This window comes from Ursus maritimus, unplaced genomic scaffold (genome assembly GCF_017311325.1).
Source record: "Ursus maritimus isolate PB19 unplaced genomic scaffold, ASM1731132v1 scaffold_21, whole genome shotgun sequence".
NCBI classification, from domain to species: domain Eukaryota; kingdom Metazoa; phylum Chordata; class Mammalia; order Carnivora; family Ursidae; genus Ursus; species Ursus maritimus.
In genome coordinates, this window is record NW_024424564.1 from 49,147,493 (window position 1) to 49,167,574 (window position 20,082).

Sequence of the window (20,082 nt, forward strand, 5' to 3'; positions counted from 1 at the left end):
AGATCAGTAAGAAAAAAGACAACCCAGAAGAAAAATGGGAAAAGTCACAACAGCACTTCACAAATACCTGTGAATGACTACTAAACATTAGAATATCCTCAATTTTACCAGAAATTGGAAAAACGCAAATTAAAAGCCACCAAGGGCATACCATTTCACACAGTAAGCCTGGCAAGGACGAAATCTGTTAGTATCAAGTGCTGCTGAGAACATGAACCAAGCTTCTAAACCACTATTACACTATATTTCAGTGTTTCTCAAGCCTTTGTTCATTATCAACCCCCAAAGAGCCATTTGAGATATTTTTTAATACTTCCCCATTCCATTTTAATACACACAGATACATTGCATATATGTTATAACCCTTTGGAAGACCACTAACCACCGTAATATCTAAGGTTGTTTGCAAGCCCCCTCCCAAGAACCAATTCTTACTACCTTGAAGGTAAAACTGTACCCACTGTGACAAAACCATTTTGGAAGACAATGGGATATTAGATATCCCATTAATAAGCAATTTCACTTCTAAATATAAATGTTAGGTGAACTCTGTAGTCTAAAGAATAGTCAAAACAGATGCAAACTGAAAAAGCAGGTAAACAGAAAATAAAGATTTCAGAGATTGTTAGAGTATGATTAAAAATAATGGAAATTTTCACAAATATTTTAAGTAGTAAAATAAAATGCTTTCCTAAATACCTTAAGTCAGAGAAGGATTTAGTATGTGCTCTTCCTGAATTATGTCATAAAATCACTGCAATAGGTGGGGCCTTCACATTCCTTACAACAAGCAGAAAATAAGCCACTGAACTTACCTCTACATTTTCATCTCCCATTTCTTGAGGGGCATCAGTATCTGGTTCAATCACACCTTCATTGTCAATTTCTGCCAAAATTAAGAAAATGACAGTAAGACCTGTGCTGTCCAATACAGCACCTATTAGTTACATAAGACTCTTAAGAACTAATGAACTATGGCCACTCCAACCAATAACCTAAGTATTTTACTTTATGTTAACTTATTTAAATCGACGCACTGTAAAATATTTTCCCATTAAATACTATTTTATTGTTTTGCTAAGATTATATTTCATTTCAACTGTTGCATCATCTAGGATATTTATCACTGTCTTGTAATGGGAATGTTGGCAAGTACATAGTTTCTAGTATTACACATAGAGACACCACTGATTTAGTCAGTGTCAACAAAATGATTCAGTTCAAATATTTTATTCTACACATCAATGTAATGTTTTAAAAAATATTTTATGCAGATAGCACAAGTTATAGTGATGATGTAAATCATAATAAAATATTTTTTTACAAATAAATTTTAATTTTAAGATAAAGGCACAATGCTGATGCAGACTCAAAACTCAAAAGCTAGCACTATAACCAAAATAGCAAAGAAAGAAACTAGAAAGAGATTACGTCATAAATTTCATGACAGACAACTGTAATTTGCTACAGTAAAGGAAAACAAAATAACTGTTCAATATAAAAAAACTTTTCAAAATAACAGACAATGCTAAGGACATTTTAGCAAATTGAGTGAATTTAATGTTTCCAGTTGACAGTCAAAAAAGAACGAAACTGAGGGGCACCCGGCTGTCTCAGTCAGAAGAGCATGTGACTCTTGATTTCAGGGTCGTGAGTTCAACACCCACGTTGGATACAGAAATTAAATAAATAAACTTAAAAAAAAAAAAAAGAATGAAACTGAAATTATCTACCTCAAATTAGAATTGTCGAACAAAAAATTTTAGTCAACTTTTAACAGGAACTTAACTTGTAACTTTGTCTAACTATAAAACAGCTTAATTCATACACAAAAAAGAAAATGCTTTGGATGAAGAGATGGTAAGACATTATCATAGTTATGGAAATTGCTGGAAAATTGTAAGACTGAAAAAGATATTTTACAAAAAGCGAAAGATCGTCAATTAAGCCCGTAAACAAGAAGTCCTTTCTAACAGTATCAAAGATTGATTCAAAATTTGAAAAATTACAAGTAAATTTCTTTAGCTTTTAGACAGAATCTATGAATTGAGACTGCCCATTTAATAACTGGAGTATATATATTTATAGTCTCAAAGGACATCCAAATTTAGGAAAAGATACTTGTCAGTTTGCAGCCTAAAAAAACTCGCAAACAAAAAACAACCAAACTAATGGCATATCATTTTTTCTAGAATGAACAAGTTTTATCAATGTGGATGTAAGCAGTAACAGGAAAATAATTTTCTGGTACTTGATTCAATTATTGGAAAACTTTTACATATATTTAGAACAACTTGGGTATGCAACCCAACTACAAATTTCATTGTCTGAATATACATCAAATATTTCCACAAAAATATAACATTTAACATCTGCATTGAAATGTGCTGTTAAGTATAATGTAGTCTAGATTTTGAAGACAGTATTAAAAAAAGGAAAAGATCTCACTAATAATTTTTCCATACTGATTACATGTTGAAATGTTAATAGTTTAGATATGTTAGTTTAGATATATTGAGTTAATTTCATCTAATTTTTTAAATGTGGCTACTAGAAAATTTTAAGTTTCATATGTAGCTCAGCTACATTACATTTCTAATTAGCTCTGATTTAGTCAATTTAGTAAAAATCAGCACAGGATCTTATCATGAGATTATCAAATACAAACTAACTACACCATCTTCCTCACCTAGATCACTTTCCTCACTTGATGGTTCGTCTGTTTTTATGTTTTCCTCCGCCTTCTTACTATCTGTTTTTTCTTCCTAGCAAAGGGAAGGCAAACAATGCTTTCAGTATTTAGTAACACACCCAATATATACACTAATTTATAAAAACATATAAACTGTTCACATACATTGTATTTCAGCTGTTAATGTACCCTTTCTTACATTGTTTTGGTAAACTTGTTTTAGTTTTGTTTTCTCTTTTTAAATTAAGAATAGGTCCAATCCCTCCTCCAAACCTTTTAAAACAAATTTTAGAATTTAAAAAATGCTGGATTGTAGGAAGCTAATACAAATGCATAACCCACACTTATGCTGCACCCTCAACAAGCACTGTGGTCCACAACTCTCCATAATGAACACATCACTACATCTGCAAAATAAAGTCTGAGCGTTCGGTAAGTGGGATACAAACTATAAATAGCCTCACATCTGTTCAGATTATGCTTTACTGCCAAACAAATACACTAAAAATCTTTTACATTTTCAAGGGTTTTGAATTTGGAATTTCAAATATGGAACAATGGAACTATAATACACAAATGATGAGAATTGAATGAATTTCAAGGTTCACATGATGAAAACCAAATTTCCTTCTCATCTTATAAGTTACCAGTGTGGTTCCTGGTGTATCCCATTAGATACTCTCAACGCATAGATATAAGACAACTCTGCACTTTGACCTTTCCATTTAACAATGCTGTGTTTCATAAAGAATATATCACAATCAGCACGCCCCATCTATTCATTTAACTTTATTAGTATAAATTATGTAACCAGTTATTTAGGTTGCTACTTTTTGTAATTCTTAAAAATTAGAATCAAAAACCCTACCTCATTACAAAATATGTTGAGACCCTACCATGTGCAAGGTATCATATGTTTTAACATATAAGCCAAATCAGAATGTTTTCTTACAAAAATATTTTAGCAGAGACATAGATTAAATATAATTTTGTCTTTATACATGTTTACCCATGGCAAAATAACCTATCTAGGTATCCTATCAAAAGTATCCTATCAGGAACTAGTAAACTCTGACGATGACTCCTCTAAAACAAGAATAACTACTTTTGGGGCTTTTAACTTCTCTCACTTCACTTGTTCAAAGACAGAACTTCTGATTTCATATCCAGATAGATAAACCTTGTTTAGGGTTCTAAAAAATAAAACAGTAAATTTTCTAATCAATTTAAGACCGCTGATCAGAAAACTTTCGGAGAGGTGCCTGGTTGGCTCAGTCGGACTCTTGATTTCGGCTCAGGTCATGACTGCAGGGTTGTGAGATACAGCCCCTTGTGGGGCTCCGTGCTCAGCTTGGAGTCTGCTTAAGATTCTCTCCCTCTGTTCACCCCCTCCCCTCCTGTTCTCTCTCTCTAAAAAAAGGAAGGAAGCAAGGGAGGGAGGGGGGAAGGGAGGGAGTAAGGAAACTTGGGGCAAAGTATTTTAGACATGAAAATACAAAATAGAAGAATTCTGAAGGAGCCATTTTTCTTTTGGAGGAAGGAAAGGAAGAAAGGAAAGGGAAAAAGAATGGGAAGGGTTTTTGGAGGAGAATCAGAAATAAAATAAAAATGAAATTAAAATGAGTGCTTGGAGAGCTAGGAAGTTTGGCGTGGCATTAACCCCCTCCTCTGTCCATTGTTAGGGATGGTTTCCTGCCCACTTTAAAGGAGTGTAGCGGGCTCTTTTCTGCTTTCTTTCTCGAGAGCCAACCGAAGTCTTTTTTTGTTCCCCCCACACCATTCTTCTCTTGAAGGAAGCATTCTTTTTTTTTTTTTTTTAAGATTTTATTTATTTATTTGACAGAGACACAGCCAGTGAGAGAGGGAACACAAGCAGGGGGAGTGGGAGAGGAAGAGGCAGGCTCCCAGCAGAGGAGCCCGATGTGGGGCTCGATCCCAGAACACCGGGATCACACCCTGAGCCACCCAGGCGCCCCTTGAAGGAAGCATTCTTAAAGATACACCTACCCCATCTCTAAACTTCAGCTACTGGTAAGCTCCTCCTAATCTTGCACACCTTTTTTGGGCAAATATGCTGACTCATACTCAGAAATAACCCTCACGTGATATGGTAGAAAAACCTAATAAGACTTACTGATTTGGATTATTTTTCATTTACTTTGCAAATTTTAATCAAGTACCCACAATGCATAAAAACCTGTGCTAGGTGCTAAAGATGCAATGATGATGAAGACTATATAACGCACACAGTCCCAGAGCTAACCACCCACAGGTCATGCATGTAACACACACAAGCTTCCATTCTCAAACATAGTGAATATTCAACCCCAAATTCTCAGTGTTAAATCAGATTACAGATACTCTATGTCCAATTAGAAATTTTACAGAAATCTTATTTCCAAGTGATCCTGAGGAAATCAGGAGTGGTAATTTGAGAGCAGCACTTTAAAAACTTTATAGTATAATTTTATCACTAAACATACAGATGAAACTCATAACTTACCTTGATATTGTCTTCTGATTTAGTTTTATGAGTGGCAGGTGGTATTTTACCCCCCATGCTTGAGGAAGATGAGAAAAAAGATATTTGTTTAGAAAATTAAAATTCACTGAGCAAAGCAACATTTATTTACACTGGAGAAAAAAGATATTTAGATGGTTACTTTCTCAAACCTTTATGAGTAAACTCAATTTGAATGCTTCAGTATTAAGTTTTCTTAGCTTAAAAAATTTTTTTTAGCATACTGGTAAATGAAAACCTAACCCCTTCCTTGCCTCAATAAGTCTAATAAACATAATTATACAGCTTCCCTGTGTCCATTCCCAGAGGTAGAGGCAGAAAAACATGCAATGACAAAATCATTTGTACAAGTTGTTAGTTTACAATTCGGTTGGTATACTGAATCCAAAACTTCAATTTTAGTAAGAGCTCACTTAAATTCAAATAATCAGTTTATGAAATAATTACGAAGTCATAGTATAATAATTCAAAATGTTTGTTTCCTCTGACTGGGGCCTACAAAGACTCTTTCTGCCCCTCACAGTATAGATTTCCTCATCCCTTCTACAATCAACCCATTAATACCTCCCCCTTGGCCTTTAAGTCCTTTCCCAAATATTCCATGGCAACACTATGAATCACACACAAAAAACTTAAAAACAAGGGAGAAAAAAAAGACTATGAAGAATTAGTGCTACATGCTGCATTTGGGCCCAACTCTGAAGGAAATGGGCCCCACGCAGCATTCCAGTGACTACAATGTTCAATGGATTAGGGGCACTTCTTCACAACAGTGAAAACTGGAGGCCACAAAGACTTAATTTGCCTTTAAAAAAGAAAAAAAAAAGCCATCAACTTTTATGTAAAAAAGAGATCTATTCACTTGGAAAAACAGAAAGGAATCTACTTCAAAACACCCTTAGGTATTGATTCTTTGTAACTAAAGTTATATCCCTGTTTACATTCATTTCAGGTGGGTGGAATTTCTGGACACAAGGTAATGTGTATGTTGGATTTAAATGGATATTGGTTTCCAAATGGGAAATGGATTTGGTTCTTCACAGTTCTTTTGCCAATTTACGCTTGTATCAGCAGTGCATAAGAATTCCAGTAATTTTTTTTAATCCAGTTGTTCCACACCTACGCCAACATTTAGCTATTGTCCATCTTTAAAATTTTAGCCATTTTGATACATGTATAGTGGCATCTCATTATAGTTGAGTCCCTTTTCATTTATTTATCAGCCATCTGAATAGCCTTTTGTGTAAAGTTCAACTCTCATTCAGCTTTCTATTAGATTGTCATATTTATCGGTAGGTATTCTTGGTATACTCTGCATATAAGCCCTCTGTCAGTTTTATGTGTTCAAATATCTTCTCCCTTCCCATGGCTTGTCTTTTCACTTTCAAAATGAAGCCAACATGAAGCGAAACTATAAATCTAAAACAGCAAATGAAGGAATTTATTGTTGAGCACCAATCAAGACAAATTTGCACTTTCCCTATTCAGTTTAATGTGACAGTGACAAAAATCTTCACTTACTCAGTACCCTTAACGACAAATGGTTCCCACATGAAAAAAATTGTTTTAATTCTTAGTCTGTAATTCAGCAAAGTAAAATGATTTAATAAGAAACAGGCATATAAACAAAATTCTTTAAAATTCTGACCTACAGAAAAACTACTTTTCAAAAGAGCACAGTAATCAAACAATAGTTCTTTACACTTAATTTTTTTTTTAAGATTTTATTTGTCAGAGAGAGAGAGGGTGACAAGCAGGGAGAGTTGGCTGGCAGAGAAGCAGAGAGAAAAGCAGGCTCCCTGTTGAACAAGGAGCTGGATGCGGGACCTGATCCCAAGACCCTGGGATCATGACCTGAGCCGAAGGCAGACGCTCAACCAACTGAGCCACCCAGGCATCCGTTTTGCAGTTAAGTTTTAATGAAGACACAGGGCTTCTTAAGCTATGTTTTTCTTAAGCTTCAAAATGCAACATTCAGGAATGTATTCAGGTAACATTCAAACACAGCCATAACAGTCTAACTTATGTTAAAACTTTGGGAAGGGACGGTCTTATCAAGAAATGTATTATGTTAGGGGTGCCTGGGTGGCTCAGTTGGTTAAGCATCCTATGTTTCAGCTCAGGTCGTGATCTCAGGGTTGTGGGATCAAACTCCAGGCAGAGCCCCGAGCTTGGGGTCTGCTTGAGATTCCCTCTTTCCCTCTCCCTCTGCCCTTCTTCCCACTTGCTCCCATGAGCTCACGTGCTCTCTCTCTCTCACTAAAATAAATAAATCTTTTTTAAAAAAGTATTAAGCTAAATCTAAGCCTTAGGAAAGGTAAGACAAACCCAAATTGAAGGAAATTGTCCAAAATAACTGGCCTGTAACGTGCAAAACTGCCAAGTTCGTGAACACCAAGGAAAGATCAAAGGATTCTTTCAGAATAGAGATTAGGAGTCACAACAATAAAGTGCAACATGTAATTCTGAGAATTAGATAGCATTAATGCATCATTCTTAGTTTCCTGAGTTCAGTGGTTGTATTGGAGACTGTCCTTGTAGGAAATACACAATGGAGCTGAGGGCACAACATTGGAAATTGTTTCGGGAAAAACGTTTGTACTGTACTTGCAATTTTCCTGCAAGTTTCAATTTTTTTTTTAATTTTAAAATAGGGACGGAAGGAACACAAGAAGGTTATTCATAAGCTACATTTAGAGTTTCTCACATTCCAAATTCCAGTTGACTACCGGAAGGTTAACACCAATTTATAGGTACAAAAATTTCATTTAAGACTTCCAAGATTTAAAACAAGCTAATTTCCTACCCAGCATTGCAAACTGGACTTTGCCAGTATAGGTTTTTATGTTGCCAAGTAGGGCTAGTGCAGAGACCTTCCTCATATGGAATCACACAAGACCTCATTCATAATTCTCTTAATTATATTCAAAATGCTTTGAGTAATAGCTATTATGCACCTGCACAAAAAAACTGGGGGCTATGTTCCGAATTCATTGAGAGTAGAAGTGCATCCTGTTCACTTCATTTAAAATATTTACTGAAAAGCCATGTGCCCTGAGCTGTGCTGAAGATTATAACACAAAGACAGTCCCTTTGCTCTTAAATTGCCATAAAATGAAATAATAGTGTCAAAAAATGCTTCGTCCTAAAGAAACACAAAAATACCCCAAACCGTATTTGTTGAAAAGATCACTATCTCCCTGGATCTTCACCGACTGAGCCAAAAAAAATTCTTTATCTCTCTTTGTCCAATTTAAAAGGTTGTTAAATAAATTCTTAACATCAAATAAAATTTTAAACTATAAACAATGTAAAAATTCTGGGAAATACGCAAACAGACTAAACTATTCTTCAATGTCTAAGCCTGGGTACCCACTACTAATCTAGTATGAACACAGAAAAACTCTCATATGGTTTCAACTTGTGAAGCCCTTATAGGATTAGGCCTCAGAACGTCCTGGATCCAGAAGTCTCCACATTCAGCCCAATATTCTATAATCCTGCGCTTAAGAAGGCTGCTGACGTGAAGGCAGAGAGAAACTGATGCACTTCAAGCAAAAGCCTCAAAGACTACAAAAATTTTAGTTTAGATTAAAATAAAGAGATAACGAAAGCTTCAGAATAGGGCCCCTACATGTGCCAAGATGCTTCATCCTATATTTAAACCAAAAATTTAGGAAGCCACAAGAAAAATATAGATGAACGACTAATAAATAAATAAATAATTTAAAAATCGCATTACCTATGTGAAACGTTAAAAACGTTAAAAAACAAATACATAAATATTTTCTGGAAATAATGTTTGACAATATTTTCCAGACCTTAAACTGGAATTCTCTACATAGCCATAATCACTCCAGCACAAATTATATTGTTCTTTGATTTGTTTAGCTTATTCGTCACAGCTCCCTTTTTCCTCTCCAGCAGTGGAACAAAACATTGTATATACTCAATGTAATGTTCAGTCCTGGCATCAACCATTTCTTCCTGTGGTATACAGATCAGCTTTACCTGGAATTTCATAAACAATTTAGTTGTAGGCTCTTTCCTCTAATAAACATAAAAGGTTAAAAATACACAAGTATCTAAAGGGAAGCGTTTGGATTATCAAGTTATTCAAGAGGGAAAGAAACGACTACAATCTAGGCTTGAACTCCTAGTCCTGAAATTAGCATCTTGTAGGTTTTCCTGATACAAAATGGTATTCTTGTTAACTATTATCAACGGCAGTTTTTAAGTTGCTGCAGTAATTATAAGTGATCTCGAAATTTTACATTTACAACACGAGCAAAACCTTACCATAGTTAGAAAACTAATGGAGGAGAAAAAGTGAAGAAACTTCTTCAAGGAAAAAAATTATACCACCACATACAACGTTGACAGATTATAACTTAAGTTTTTCCTTACAAGAGTTTGTTGAAAGAAATATTCTTTAAAGTATATGGTAATTATGGGTTCATCTTCCCCTATAAAAATATCACTAAAATAAAAAGATCGATATTTAGGATAGTACCTCTAAGGAGTCACACTGCTTTGCACTGTCGCTATCATCACCATGAGGTGCGATTTGTGTGTCATTTAAATTCCTCACCAGTAGTAGTGATTTTTAAAAAACCGTCTCGGGGAAGATTTCCCTTTCTCCCTTAAGTTCTCCTTCAATATAAAGAATATTAATCTCTTATACAGTAAATACCAAAACAAATTTCTGTATTTATTCATCTGTATCACTAAATAAACTGCACTTACACGGTTTCCTACCATCTGGCAAATACCTATTCAATTAATTCCGTGTACGTAGCGAAGTACTCTAGATTTAAGGATAACAAGAATAGATCATGGTAACATGCTGGTTCTTGAAAAATCATTTTTCTTCAGGTGTTCAGTGTGATGGCACCGCTACTACGGAGGTACCAATAAATGATTACCAAAATAATTCTACGCAGTTACAATCGCTGTAAATTTAAAGGTAATCTAATAATTACCATTTCTTTATAACTCATTATATAACAAATTTTCCTTAAAACACTACTTAAAAACGTAGTGCGTAAAACAGCTACGTGTCATTGCGACCTAAGCAGGACACGAGATTTCAAGAAAAACAACTCCACGCGAAAGCGAAATCTTGCAGCCCCCACCCCCCACGTCTACAGTGCCCAAATCCATGCAATCGTCTGCATTTAAATTTCGCCCAAGACACACCCCTGAGGACCTCAGGGTGAGGGAACCCAGCTGTGCCTCCTCCTTCCACACCTCTGTACTATCTAAGCTTCCCGATCCTCCATTAGCCCCCGAAGTCGCCTCCGGTTCCTGGCCAGGGAGAGCCACGAACAGGCGGCGACTCGGCGGGCCCTCGCGGCGCAGCTCCCTGCTGGTTCGCTCCCTGCAAGTCCGCCCAACGTCAGCTCCCGCCCAGCTCCCCCTCCGGCCGTCCCTCTTCCCACCCCCAACGGTCCTCGGCCCGGGTCTCACCTCTCCACCCACTCCCGCAGGAAGCGCATTTCCTCGGTGTGCAGAACGCTCGGATCCTGCTTACACATTTTCACGAAGGCCCGAAGCTCGCTCACTTTGCGGGGATCCATGGTCCAGAGGCGGTAGCAGGCGGCAAGCGCGACTGAGGCTGCGGCCCGATTCCAGGCGCGGTACTAGCTCAGCGTGATCGTGTGCAAGGGGGCGGCTGCCGCGAGGCAGAACAGACTAGAACCTCCCCGGCCGCTGGCTCCTCCTACCCAATGGTCTCGTGACCTCGGGTCCTTCGCCCGTTCATTCCTACTCCCTCCGCCTCTGCCCCTGCGCACTTCCTAGAACCTTCTAGAAGTGTGGCTGTTCACGCTGTTGCCTGCCTCTCTACGCATGCATTCTTAGATTCTATATCGGAGCAAGTTCTCTGAATCAGTCCCCCCACACGGTGCTTTCGAGGAGACGGGAAATATCAGCCCCTGCCGGGAGTCATTTAAAATAGGACATTCTGTGCGTGTGGGCATTAAGTGGAGAACGACGACAGGACACCAAACGGGCCCTCCGGGAGGAGCGTCAATCACAGCTCTAGGCGTGACGTCAGCATTCAGCGCCGCTGTGAAAGGAAAGCCCGGCGAGCGGCGCGGGCCGGAAGGGGAGGGGCGCTTGGCCTGGTTTCCTGGCGACGCAATTGTGCTGAGGGCCGCTTCTCCGGCTTTTTTTCTCTTTTCCTTCCTGCCGCGTGAGCGAGGCCGTCATGCTTTGGTTACTCTCAGCAACTAAGCTGGTTCCCGCCGTAGCAAGCGCCCGCTGCCTCTCAGGTTAGACTCATCTCCCACGGTGTCCCCTCCGGGGCTTGCTCTCTGAGAAACCTGAGGCGCCCCAGAGGGATCCAAGTTGGTCTCAGGCGATCCCTGGTTCGGCGGACCCTTCTCCTGCTGGGGCCTCCACTCCCAAACCCTTTGTGCGCTCCTCGGATTTCTTCTTTACCTGCTGCTTCTGGAAAAGGGTGGGCCCTGTGTTCTCCCTACCGTTGAGGTATTCTGGGAAGCCGGAATGACTGCAGAGAGAAAAGTGTGTGCCGTCGCCCAGAGGGTTTGTCTTCGAAGTTACTCGGACTCGTAGAAGTTGTGTCAGTTTTCACTTGCGTAGATAACGAAGTGTCTCACATCAAGTAGCTCTTGTTTCTGTTAGGTTACCCTAAAATCCTGTTTTCGTGTTTTCAAAGAGTTGACTTGAGAGCTGGCTCCAGCATGTACAAGAAACACGTTTAGTAACAAATCCTTTGAGCAGTTCCTCTCGGAAGAGATAATGCTTGGAAATACTCCGGGGCTTTTTAATGTCTGAAATCCCAGTTCTTAAAGGCAAGATGAAGGAGTCCAGGAATAATGGGGACCATTCTTTTAGGGTGTACTCTATCGCGAACAGTTAATCTAGTGAACATAAACCTCGATCAGTGAAAGCTGAATCAACTACCTTGCGGGCGGATCTGCCATTGGATCGTATTTCAGGGTTTTTGGCCAATAGGTGAACAATGTGTGAACCAGAACATGGTGTTTAACATCAAATCTGTGTCTTGGCCTTTATTTCTTACATCGATCTACTTTAATGAAAGTGGAATGGTAATTATAAGATTTTTTTCCCTGTAAAAAATAAAAAGTAACCACTGTCCAGTGCACAGAATTTGCTTTTTGGTTCTAATGGTTAAGTTGCAGAAAGCTGTCCCTAGCCATAGGAGTAGATGAGTAGATATGTAGTTAGTCCCAACCATAGAAGTTACAACCTATGGTTTAGAGCTGGAACCATCTTCCACTTATTATTAATGAAATTGGTTTTTTTTTTTAAGATTTTATTTATTTGAGAGAGAGCGAGCACAAGCAGGGGGAGCAGCAGACGGAGAGGGAGAAGCAGGCTCCCTGCTGAGCATGGAGTGGGATCTGGGCCTCAGCCCCAGGACTCAGAGATCATGACCTGAGCCAAAGGCAGATGCTTAAATGACTGAGCCACCCAGGCACCCCATGAAAGTTTAACACGTAATATTGGATTATACAAGCCAAGATCTTTGAAAAATACATTTGTTATGCTTCCTTTTGCCTTAAATAAATAAGTAAATTTAACCACTTCCTAGCATTAACACCATGATATATATATTGGTGTTTTGAATGGATGATCTCCTTGGATCTTCACAAGTCCAATAAGTTGGGTAAGTTATCCTCATGTTACTGAACTGAAATCAACACAGGATCACAAGTTGCAAGTAAGCAATTTTAGTTGTATCATCGCCGTCTAGTCCTTTTTCTGTTATACCACTACTAGGTCTTAACTCTGGGTTAGTAGAGTCCTTTTGGAACTTTTTATTGAGCCAAAAAGAACGTTCTCTTCATTCAGTAACTTTTTAGTAGTCGTTGTGGATGAATCTCTGCTTCCCTGGAGTTGCTCACTGTCTTGTCAGGGTGATAGACAAGCAATAGTTAAATGACAGTATAGCAATAAATTCTAATAGTGTCTTGACTCAGGTGGCATGGGGGCTCAAGAAAGACAGTAATGGGTTGTAAAAAAATGTCATTTGGGATTTTACTAAGTTTCAGATTGAAAATTCTGTCTTGAGATGCTCATAAATAGAATTTTGCATGTCCGTGGTGCTCTTGGTTGCCATTCTTCAAAAAGGCTCTGTAGTACAGAGTATTGAGTACAACAGGAAACTTTCTCATCCGTGGAAGTCATGCAATCCTAAAGTGAAAACATTGACTAAAGAAGAAGTAATTTTTTTAAAACCTGTTTGCGGTTAATTCATTCAACAATCATTGAGCACCACGTATGAGCATGGAACATGGTTTCTAACATCGTGGGAGACAAAGAAACCAAGTAATTGTAATATAACATACTACATTTAGTAACATGGGTGGGGAGAAGGAAAAAGTGATAGGTGTTTCCTGGCAACAGGGAGAGGCCAAGAGGAAATGTGGGCATGCCCTTAAACATTAGGAGACATTTGAGACTTGAAAAAGGCTTTTATCAAGCAGACTAGAGTAACAGAGCCATCTTGCCAGAGGAAGCATATGCAAAGGCATGGAACGAAACTTTTCAATCAATAAGCCTGGAGGAGCTTTTTTGAAATACGTTCCTAGGCATGTAGTAGGTGTTACACCAAAATGGATCTGTGGTCAAATAAATTTGGGAAGTACTGCGTTTCATCATGGCCATAATAGACTAATTTCAAGTCTCTAAGAAAGGTATTTGGCAGTAATTTGCAAACTGTATTTGTCCATGGGGCCCTTTTTCTGTGGCGAGTCTTGAACTGGTATCCCTTGGAACCCTTTTGGAAAAATTTGGGCTCGAGCATAAGGTGTAGGAAGGGGTGATTAAAAAACCAAGTTAGGAAGAAAAGCTGGTGGCTGGCTCATGAAGGGTCTTTTATATTCCCATTCCTCTAGGCAGTAGGAAACCATTGGATAATTTTAAGCTATTGAGTAAGATTAAATCTGAATTTTTAGTTATCTGTTAAGAGTGGAAAAATGGACTGGAGGGCATGTCATGTTGCATACTTAAATTTTCAGAGACACTGGTTTTTGGTTTTGTTGTTGGGAAAAAAATTTTTTTTCCAACTCTTGAGTAGTCCCAGATACATGAGAGATAAACTTTACTAAATAACACATTTTATAAAAGTAGCATTTAAAATACTCTAAGCTTTTATGACTTTAGTTCCTGAAAATAAGTTTTGTTCATTTTTTTATTTTTCAAGATTTTTATTCATTTATTTGAGAGAGAGAACTTGAGCAGGGTGTGGGGCATAGGGAGAGGGAGAAGCAGACTCCCCACTGAGCAGGGAGCCTGACATGGGACTTGAGCCCAGGACCCTGAGATCATGACCTGAGCTGAAGGCAGACACTTAACTGACTGAGCCACCGAGGTGCCCTCTGAAAATAAGTTAATGCAAATCATTCCCAGTCCCTCCTATAGAATTTCCTCTCCACCTACCAATTAAAAATCAAACAAAATTCAGCAAAAGCTCACATTTTACTATAGCAGTCATTTATAGAGTAGATGTTAAAATCTTTTGTGGTTTCCAGGTTTGTTACATTGCTATATGTCACTGAACTGTATTTTGCCAAAGGTGATTGGGTTTAGTTTTGCTAGATTATTTGCTCCCATCTTTTAGTCACGTTAAAATTTGCAGTCATTACATTTCTAAGAGAAAAAAGATTAAAATAATATCAACAGATTGCTAAAAAAAAAAAATTCAGTGGTGAGAAGTATGCAGGATGCAAATCAATCCAAGAAATTTCTTTTCAGTTAATAAATTCAGGAATTTTAAATGTAGCACGTCCAAAACTTAACACCTGCTGTCCTATCTCAGATAATGGCAAATCCTTTCTCTCAGTCGCTAAAGCCAAAAACCTTGACTCCTGTTACCGCCAATATGCAGCCTGTCAATAAATTCTGCTTGGCGCTACCTTTAGACTATATCCAGAATTTGATCAGTCTTTACCACCCCTACCTCCTCCACCCTGGACCAAGCTATTACAGTATCTTGTCTGGATTCTATCAGTAGCCTGATTTCCCTCTACATCTGCTTACTTTGAATCTTTTCTTAATGAGAACAGCCAGGGATGCCTGCGTGGCTCAGTGGGTTGAGTGTCTGATTCTTGATCTTGGCTCAGGTCATGATGTGAGGGTGGTGAGATAGAGCCCTACTTCGGACTCTGCACTCAGCAGGGAGTCAGCTTGAGATTCTCCCTCTCGCTCTGCCCCTCCGCCCACTAAAATAAATAAATCGTTAAAAAAAAAAAAAAAAAAACCCGACAACAGCCAGAGTGGGCCTGTTTAAATATGTCAGATTATGTGACTCTTCTGCTCAGAGCCTCCAGTGGCTTCCTGTCCCACCTATAACAACAGAGCTCATACAGTGATCTAGCAGTCTGTGTGTAATCTGACATCTAGTTACCTTTCAGACTTCATCTGCTTGTTCTCTTAATTGTTCACAATGATGATCTCTGTGAACCTCAAACACACCTTACACATCTGGCCTTAGAGACATTTCACTTGCTGTTCCTTCTGGAATTCTTTTTCACCTCATATCCACATGATTAACTCCTCTATTTCTTTACATCTTTACTCAGATGTTAACCATTTTTCTCTGGCTACCTTAACTACAATTTCAACCTTTGTATTCTAAAATTTCTGTCCCCTCTTGTTTTGTTTTCTTTAGCTCCTGTGACTTACATTATATTTTACTTAATCCTTGTTTTTGTCTTTGCCAGTTTGTAAGCTCTGTGACAGCTAAGATTTTTGGTTTCGTTCATAACTGTGTCCCACGTACCTGACAAATAGTAGGTACTCAAAAAATACCATTGAGTGAACGAAAGACTGAATAAAAATCATAGGCTGAAAAGTAATGTATTTTGAAAATAAAATAATTAGAGGAAGCTAAGAAGTAATTGTATTGAAATTAAAGTAAGTTCATTTAAAATACGCAAATGTCTGCAAACATTTAGCTTAACTGCTTGCTCAATGTCTGATGTATCTGTAACTAATTTTTCTTCCATTATAACCCTAAATTATAGTGGCTAAAGTTGGTGTTTTAGAGCAATGTCTTTGTAGATCTTGTGTACATAGTATATTGTAAAAAAAGAAAACAGAAAGTTTCCTGTCTGGAGTGATTCATTATAGGCCTACCATACATGAAATAGCCACATTGCTCTGAGAAATCCAGGATAAGTCTAGTTTTCTTTTTTAATTGTGGTAGAATACATATAACATAAAATTTACTATGTTAATCATTTCTAAATATACATTGTGAAACAGATTTCTAGAACTCTTTCATCTTGAAATCTAAAACTAGACCCATAAACACCACCTTTCCCTCCCTTGTCCTGGTAACCATGATTCTACTTTGTTTTTATGAATGTCTTACCTCACGTAAGTAGAATCATAAGGATTTGTCTTCATGACTGGCTTATTTCACTTACCATAATGTTTCAAAGTTTACCCATGTATTGTAACCCGTGTAGCATGTAACAGGATTTTCTTCTTAAGGCTGAATAATATTTCACCATATGTATGTTTATTCATCCATTGATTGGTATTTGGGTTTCTTCCACCTCTTGGCTACTGTGAATAAGTTCTGTAAACATGGGGGTGCAAATATAATTCTGGCTTTTTTAGCTTAAAATATTTTATACTTTAATTTTTATTTATAGTGTACTTATGTGTCAAATGCTCTACCTCTATTGGGAAAAATTCATTTCATGAATAATTATATAGTTTGAACCTGTGTATCTTAATAAATTTTTAGCTCCTAATGCTATACACATTTCAGAAGTTTGTATAGTAGTTTCAAGTAGATAAAAGGAATGAAATAGATCATAAACTCTGCTTAAAAAAAAACTATGATTTGTGAATGTTTAGCTCAAAAAAAGTGAAATGGTATTTGCTGTTTTCCAAATTCTTAACATCACTGTCACCACAAACTCATCTTTTTCTGACATACCTAATCCAAACAACCTTTGAACAAATGTCCACAATGCTGCTAAACATGTTAAAAACATAATCTTAGTATAGTATTAGACAAATGTTATCTACAAAACTCTGATTAACCAAAACACACACAGAGTCGTGTTCAATTGTTATATGAACATAATGTGTCTGAAGAGTCAATTTAACGATTCCTTTTGGTTGACTTCTTCTGCACCTCTTTATGCTTCTTTTTTTTCCTCTTACCACCTTCTTTGAATCCCGCTGAGAAAATACAGGGATGCCAGTTGCTAGTGACCCAAGGTATATCTTGCTCATCATTATCCACAAAAGTATATTGAGTTACATGTTTGGGGCTGTAGGACTTCGGTGAATAATTGTTGAATGACTTTCTTCTCCAACTGCATTCTTCCACAAAGCCGTCTTCATCTGCCACACCATTTATAAGGAAGGACTTTAACTCACCATCATCGTCAACTTCTCTTTCTTGATCATTCTCAATAATTCTCTGTGTATTTGTATTTCTGCTATTAACAATCTTACCTGAAGCTGTAACAGATATGTAGTTGCTCATCCCACTGTCATCAGATGCCAGGGAGGAGAATGAATTAAGGCCCTCGTGGCCCAGTGAACCATATGGTGTATATCCTGTATCGTATGAAGAAAATCTCTCAAAAACTGGATATTTATTGGAGGTAGCAGAAAAGGATCTTGTACCTCTGCTTCCACAGGAGCTTCTTGGACTATTTAAAAGGTCCTCAAGTGAGTCTTCAAAGAAATGAAATGAAAATGGGTCCCTTTCACCAAAAATTTCTCTAAAGACATCATCTGGCTTACGGAATATGAAGCCATACTCAAAAGAATCATCAAAATGACTTCTGCCTCTACCATTTAATCCTTCTTGGCCATATTTATCATAAATGTCCCGTTTTTCATTATTTGATAATACTTCATATGCCTCAGCTACTTCTTTGAATTTTCTCTCAGCTTCTTCTTTATTTTCTGGATTTTTATCAGGGTGCCATTTAAGTGCCACTTTACGATAAGCCTTTTTAATGTCCTCAGGTGAAGCATATTTCTGCACTTCTAGAACTTCATAGTAATCCACCATGTTTTAACAGATTGTTGGAAGAGGGTGTTCTGGGTCTGAGTCGTGAGAACGTAGTTTCCTCTCAGTTCAAGCTCTCCTGACGGTGGTGGTAGAGGCAGTGACCACAAATAGGCACATTTTTACATTGAAGACACTGTTACTACCATGGGCACTGGTAGGGAACATTAGGATACTGATTATGTGTCAAGCAGAGTTACAAGCTTATGTCAGAAAGGTTTGCATTATGGTGTCATTCTGGGGTTGGGGTAGGAACTAGACCTTCCAAATAGAGCTAGTCCAGAGTCCTACCAGGCCATCCCGACCCTCTTGACTCTTTCTCCTATATTCTCCTGGAAGCCTCAAACAATGTCTCATAAACTAGTGGGACCTGTTGTTGATGGCCACAGCATGCCCCTTGCATAATATGACCTTTAGGCTACTGAGCCTTAATAACTTATTTCCCAATTCTATGTTTTGATTTTGAAAAATGAAGAAATCGTGAACTACGTGAAAAGGTATTCAAGTAGATGACATTTTTGTTTATTTCAGACAAGAGAGAATTCAATAGGAAATACAGACAACTCGATTACAGTGTAATAAGGACTACGATGAGGGAAGCACTGGATGCTAAGCAATCATGAGAAACACCCTAGCCCAGACTGAGGATGTTTCAGGGAAAGCTTCCTGAAGTAGCATAATAAACAAGCTTTCTGCATGCCAGTATTGAATGATTTGAGATGATGGTGTCTATCCACTTCACAGTTTACTACTTACGTAGTTAAAGATTTTGAAAATTATACACTTACATATTCAGTATATATTATTGAATGCCTGCTTTGTGCAAGACACGGTTTTAACCACTGATGTTTAATAGTATTAAACAAGAAATTGTGATTTTCATGGTTTACATTATAATAGAATATAAATAATAAAGAAAACAAAATAATGTGATATGTGCTTCCCCTCAAAAAAAAAGAAAACAGTAGTGTGATTGGGGCAGAGAGCTACTTCAGATTGGTTTTCAGTTCTCTACAGTATATCTACATGTATGTATGAATGGCATACACATGATTAGATTTGCCTGCCATTGAAAATAATAACAATAATGATATAATACTGAACATTATTTGAGCACTCTCTTTAGGTCAAACTCTACACCAGGTGACTTACACATAGTTTCTCATGTATTTGTTAATAGCATTCCAGCAAAAATATTTTGTGCCCATAAGAAACCTGAGGTTCTTAAAGATAAATTTGTCTAAGGCTCCCTAGCTTATTAGTGAACAGTCCGTTATTTGAACTTGGATCTGTCTGATTCTAAATTCTACTCTTTCTACTCTATTGCATTTCTTGAACCAGGATTTAAGAGTTCAGGTTTTAGACATTCTACAAATATGTATTAAGAATCTGTGATACTGGGGCGCCTGGGTGGCACAGCGGTTAAGCGTCTGCCTTCGGCTCAGGGTGTGATCCCGGCGTTATGGGATCGAGCCCCACATCAGGCTCCTCCACTGGAAGCCTGCTTCTTCCTCTCCCACTCCCCCTGCTTGTGTTACACCCTGTCTCGCTGGCTGTCTCTATCTCTGTCGAATAAATAAAATCTTTAAAAAAAAAAAAAGAATCTGTGATACTGATAGGAGTTAGAAAATAGAAAATTCTGCTCTCAAGGAATTTATGTAAGAAACACTGAAAAACTAACTTCAGTAGAGTGTGAAGATATAACACAAGGATTTGCTTCTAATTATTCCCCCTCTCTTGATCTTGGCCCTTCTAGCTGCTGTACCATTTTCTCTGATCTCTTTGCAATAAAACTTCTCAAAATTATTGTCTCTGCTTGATGTTTCTGCTTTC

General features: G+C 37.8%; 3 protein-coding genes across 4 annotated transcripts in view; 1 reads left to right on the forward strand and 2 right to left on the reverse strand.

Moving 5' to 3' along the window:
• The window catches only part of ST13 (ST13 Hsp70 interacting protein), a 30,778-nt gene extending 19,845 nt beyond the window's left edge, over positions 1-10,933 (reverse strand). The window contains 4 exon segments of the mRNA XM_008702962.2: positions 816-886; positions 2,690-2,765; positions 5,196-5,253; positions 10,683-10,933. Of these exon segments, the coding sequence (XP_008701184.2) occupies positions 816-886; positions 2,690-2,765; positions 5,196-5,253; positions 10,683-10,792 (315 nt within the window). The 5' untranslated portion in view covers positions 10,793-10,933.
• A 390-nt stretch (positions 10,934-11,323) lies between these two features.
• XPNPEP3 (X-prolyl aminopeptidase 3) overlaps positions 11,324-20,082 on the forward strand; it is a 68,795-nt gene continuing 60,036 nt past the window's right edge. For both annotated transcript variants that reach the window (XM_008702959.2, XM_008702960.2), the window contains exon 1: positions 11,324-11,488. In XM_008702959.2, coding sequence (XP_008701181.1) covers positions 11,425-11,488 — 64 coding nt within the window. In that variant the 5' untranslated portion in view covers positions 11,324-11,424. The remainder of the gene's footprint in view (positions 11,489-20,082) is intronic.
• Positions 16,832-19,734, reverse strand: DNAJB7 (DnaJ heat shock protein family (Hsp40) member B7). The gene has a single exon (XM_008702957.2). The coding sequence runs from the start codon at positions 18,250-18,252 to the stop codon at positions 17,326-17,328; it is 927 nt and encodes a 308-aa protein (XP_008701179.1). The 5' UTR covers positions 18,253-19,734; the 3' UTR covers positions 16,832-17,325.